The sequence below is a fragment of the Phalacrocorax aristotelis genome, chromosome W (assembly GCF_949628215.1).
Source record: "Phalacrocorax aristotelis chromosome W, bGulAri2.1, whole genome shotgun sequence".
Taxonomy (NCBI): Eukaryota; Metazoa; Chordata; class Aves; order Suliformes; family Phalacrocoracidae; genus Phalacrocorax; species Phalacrocorax aristotelis.
In genome coordinates, this window is record NC_134310.1 from 30,140,139 (window position 1) to 30,144,927 (window position 4,789).

At 50.2% G+C, this 4,789-nt stretch overlaps 1 protein-coding gene across 4 annotated transcripts in view; it reads right to left on the reverse strand.

Moving 5' to 3' along the window:
- Positions 1-4,745, reverse strand: part of PTBP1 (polypyrimidine tract binding protein 1) — a 31,513-nt gene extending 26,768 nt beyond the window's left edge. The window contains exons 1-2 of one of the 4 annotated variants that reach the window (XM_075077325.1): positions 4,591-4,726; positions 267-297 (exon numbers count right to left, since the gene is read on the reverse strand). In XM_075077325.1, the coding sequence (XP_074933426.1) occupies positions 267-297; positions 4,591-4,598 (39 nt within the window). In that variant the 5' untranslated portion in view covers positions 4,599-4,726. Of the gene's footprint in view, positions 1-266; positions 298-4,590 lie in introns of all 4 variants that reach the window. The other 3 variants (XM_075077324.1, XM_075077327.1, XM_075077326.1) reach the window with 3 other exon arrangements.
- Between the last annotated feature and the right edge of the window lie 44 nt (positions 4,746-4,789).

The following is a 4,789-nucleotide window of genomic DNA, read 5'->3' on the forward strand; positions in this document are numbered from 1 at the left end:
TTAAGTTTTGGTGTATTTTTGGTGGTGGTTTGGTGTTGTTTTGTTTTTTTTTTACAGTTGATCATCAATGTCCAAATGCCAAGAGCTAAAAGCTGAGCCATAACAAAAGTTTTAAATGCACATGAAACTAAATTACCTTCTGGTTCAAACCAATTTACATGGTACCAGAAATAACCCTTTAAAGCCAAAGATCTACATTTGGTAAGGCTAAAACTAGGTCAGATGCTGAGCAGTGTAAAAAGAGAGAAAAAGTGAGAAGTGCCTACCTTTGTACCAACTGTTATATCTTGGACAATGCTGTAGAAAAAAGAAAGAAAAGGATTAAAAAAGTTAGATAGGTTTGCCACAAATATCCAGCATAGTTTACAGTAGTAAGAAAAAAGCAAGTCAAAGTGCACAGTTGTCTTTGCAAGTGAGCCAAGGACAGTTTATACAAAGAAAAAATATTAGATGGTGGTGGTGAAGACCCAAGACCCAGCAGTGCTAGAAAACTGCAGCTCTTCCACTTCCTAGAGTGGAGCTTGCTCTTTTTGCAAGGGCACCATGGGGGACTAAGACCAAAACCCCACAGTTAACACAGCCTAGCGTTCTTCACAGGAAAGCGATGCAATTAGAACACCACCTCTACCTAAACCAAGAGCAAAAGTGTCAAGAGTCGACTCCATCACCAATACTCACTTCTGCAATTCTTAACAACCTTATATTCAAAGGAGTAACCTCTGTTAGGCTGTAAGGAGGCATCTCTAGTGATATTATCGAGCCCATAGTGAAGACTACTAAGGCTAGAGCTGCAGTGGTACACAGACAGACAGCACACACGACGCCAGTCTGGGCTGTTCTCCCAGCCGAGCCAAGAGCCCGTGCCAGGCTTACAGCAGCCCTCCAGCCATGCTGACACCACTGGAGCCAGACCAGTGCCAGACTGGCACAGCGCAAGTACAAAGAGCCGTGAAGAGGTCCAGGCAGCTCCCAGATTGGGGCATGCCTGTGCACAAGATTGCTCTATCGATTCTTTTCTACTTAGGAAAACAAATAGTATTTCCTTAACACAGATCTGAAGGAAAACAGAGTTATTAAACTGTACCCTATATGCTTAAACCTCAAAGTGAGACTTCCCGATTAACTAGCATGAAAGAGAGCATTAGCTGTACTTCGAGCACCTTGTGCTAGCTCTTGTCAGCAGTGAACGTTGTATATCACAAAATACATCTACTTATAGCAACTTCTCTCACTGATGGAATCAGAATGACTTATCTACAGCTTGGCTTTTTGTACCTGGGTCATCTTCCAGATTATTACAGCACCTACGTGTTACTCTTTTATGGAAAGTCTAAGGACTTCAGTTATGCCCTTGCACTGAAGATGAGATTTTTTAATGAACTCCAAACCACTGTAAAGCAGCAACATAAAACTGAAAGCAGAAACGATCATTTTAGATTGACATGTATGCAGGTCTGCCTGTTTCAACTCCTATCTTTCAAAGAGCTGACCATCATTTCAGAGCACAGAGCAGCTGGCTAACAGACCTGCAGCAACGTCAAGGATACACAGTAGAGAAGCAGAAGGCAGGGCAGTCATTCGTAAAACAACAATATGAAATCTGAAGTACTCAAGAACAATTCTACAGAGTGATTTAATGCTAGAGAACTTGCATTTACTGGTTCTTGCTTCCCTACCCTCCTGCAACAACTCATAACTTTTCAGGGAATTAAATACTGCTCGATCTTATTGAGTCATTCACATTTCACCAGCTCCACAAATAAGCCGTAACACAAGTATAAGCCAGCTCAGCTCCTCATACTTCCTCTTCAAACCCAACCTGCCATGTCATCATAACCCAGCAATTTACAGCTGGAGTTACAGTCTGATCCAATGGCTGCTGCCAGGAAGCCACGCGATAGCTTCTTTTTTTTTTTTTTATTAAGTGAACTACTTAAAGAACGCTCTGTATGAGAACACTGGGCTTTGCAATCCCTGGTGTCTGGTCACCAATGAAGACAGATGGGTTTTGCTGCACTTTGAGGGCCAGCAGTAATGAACTAATTAAACCCATCTGCACATATCAGTTTAAAGAATTGTAACCATTCTACTAGAATTTCTAAATACGAGTACGCATTCCTTCAGTTAAGGTACAGAAACCCAGTGATTTTCACCTTAAAAAAATTATTTCCAGCAAAGCTTAATAAGAACAGGGAATCTCCCAAGCTTCCAAAACTCTCGAACTTACCCCAGAGCAATTTCTCTTACTTCCTGTTCCTCTCGTGGGCCTCACACACAGGAAATGTTTTACATAAAGTAGCCTTAACAGGGGATAGTATTTAAAATTTTCCAACAGGAAAAGCTGTTTTATTTGCCAAGAATTATCGATTCCTGGAATATTGTTGTAACTTGTTTGATAACAAATACCACATGAAACAAGCACCAACAGCACATAAGAATTTTTGTTCAAGAAATGTGCGATATACTCCCAGTTCACACACACACCCCTCAATAAATTATCATATCTTAAGCTTCATCCTCTTGTCCCACATCAACCTTAAGTAGGGGGTTAGAACTTTGTGCATTTGCAAAAGAAGAGGCAATAAAGCCTTTCACAAAAATTACGTTTTACATGGAATGGGGTAATTCCTATGTAATAAGGAGGAAAATTAAGCAGCACCAGTAAAACCCCTAGGTCATTTTCCAAAGCAGCACTCCCCTCACGAGCTCCTTGCATACTGCAACAAAGCAACTTATTCAAACAGGATCACTTGAAAAGCACAGCTAGGTATCGGTTTAGGTAGGAGCAGCAGACAGAAGCAGCCTGTAGCCAGAGAGGCCACTCACTGCCAGCTCGGCAAAAATTACAACCATTTCCAGGAGCAGCTTTCCAAGTTTCAGCAGGAGACAGCTTTCACAGGGTAAGCAGAACATGCACCAAGATCTTCTAAAGATAATGGATCAGCTCGTATGTTTACTAAAATTTCTACAGTGAAATAACAACTATTTTAACATACACAGTAAATCAGCTTTCCTAGGAACTACTGTGAAGGCAGCTGATAAACTGATTTTTGCCATTAGAATGTATGATCTCACGTGCTGAAGATTCTTATTTTTTTCAAATATCATTCAACACGATGAGCAACTCGTTTAAAAAGAAAAAAAGTGGAGCAACCTGAACTGCACCCTGGGCTGTGAAAATTAAGAAACTTTTTTTTTTTTTGGATGAAAACAACACTGAGACTCCACCTTTTCAGTGTGTAAAAAAACCAGACATGTGACTACGCCTAATTCTCACCAGACTAGTGTTCCGAGGCATGAAGCGAGGAGGCACTAATTTGGGCTTCCCGTACTTAAGGTTCTGGGAAAACAAACTGCTTACTCGGAGGCCTTTTGAAGTATTTTAACTACGGCGCTCTAAAAGAAACAAAACGGAGATCACTAAAACAACACGCCTCACGAGACAAGAGAACTACGGAGACCTCGTTTCTGACAGAATTGCCTTAACAAAAGTCAGTTTTAAAGCCAACGCTTCTGAAGCGAGACACCGGATGAGGTGGCGATTAAAGAGAAATCAGTGCTGCCCAAGATAAAGGCGCTGCGCTCCAGAAAAACTACACGAGTCCAACAGTGACGGAGGGAAGTTGTCTCTGGAAGGAGTCCCGGGGCGGGCAGGAGACGGCGGACGGAGCAGGAGCGGCCCTGCCGCGGCTTTACCTACGGGCCGCAGGTAGCGCCGCGCTGGGAGCGCCGCCGCCCGCCGGCATCACGGCTCCCGGGAAGCTGATGCGAAACTTGTGCTCACCGAAAAGCTGCTCACAAAAGGAAATCCAGCGAGAAACACACACCCCCGCCCCCCCGCTTGCGAAAGCGCCAGACAATAGGAGCGAGGCCCCGGCGTGAATCAGCTGCCAGCCCCGGTGCGCCCCCCCACCCGCCCAGGTGTGGCCCCCCCCACCCCCACCCACCCCCCCCCGCCTTACCCGCGGGGCCGGCCCGCCACGGAGCCGCGCCGAGCTCGGGGGCCCCCGCCTCCGCAGCCGGCCGGGCGCCCCCGCCCACAGCCCTGGCGGGGACGGGGCGGCCGCGCCCCAGGCGGGATCCCCCAGCACGGAGCGGCTCCCCCCGGGCGGGACCCTCCCCCCCCACAGCCGGTACGGACGGAGCGGTTCCCCCCGGCGGGGGGCAACCACGAGGCGGGGGGGAGGGAGGCGGCGGGAGCGCGCGCGGCGGCCGGTCCGCACGAGGCGCCGCGTCGGGGCGGCGGCCGCGGAGCTGGGGCCGCCTCCGGGGCCGCCCCCCCCACCCACCCCCACTCCGCCGCGGCGAGGGGCTCCGGGAGGGCGGCCCCCGCGGGAAACCCCCCTCCCGCACCGCCGGCGGCCGCCCCCTCCCCTTGCCGCTTCGCCTCCGCCGGGCGGCCCGGCCGCGCCCTCGGCGCCCCCCCCCCCCCCCCCCCCCCCTCAGGTAACGCCCCGGCCCCCGACGCGGGTCCCGAACCTCGGCCGCCTTCTCCCCCTCCTCCACACCCCAGGAAAGGTCCGGCAACGGCGCCCCCCGGCCGCCGGCGCGGTGCCGCCCGAGCCGAGGCCCGGGCCGGCGGGGACTCACCCGTCCATTGCACACGGAGGAGACCCGTCGGGAAGGGAGTGGAGGCGCCGGAATAGCAGGAACGAACCCAACCGCTCCGTGTTATAGACTCACAAAATGGCGGCGCTGCCCGGCCCGCCTCACCCGCGCCAACGCCCCATTGGCTATCGGAGATGTCATCTTGATAGCAGGGGCGGGGATCGCCCGCCTCCGAGGGTTG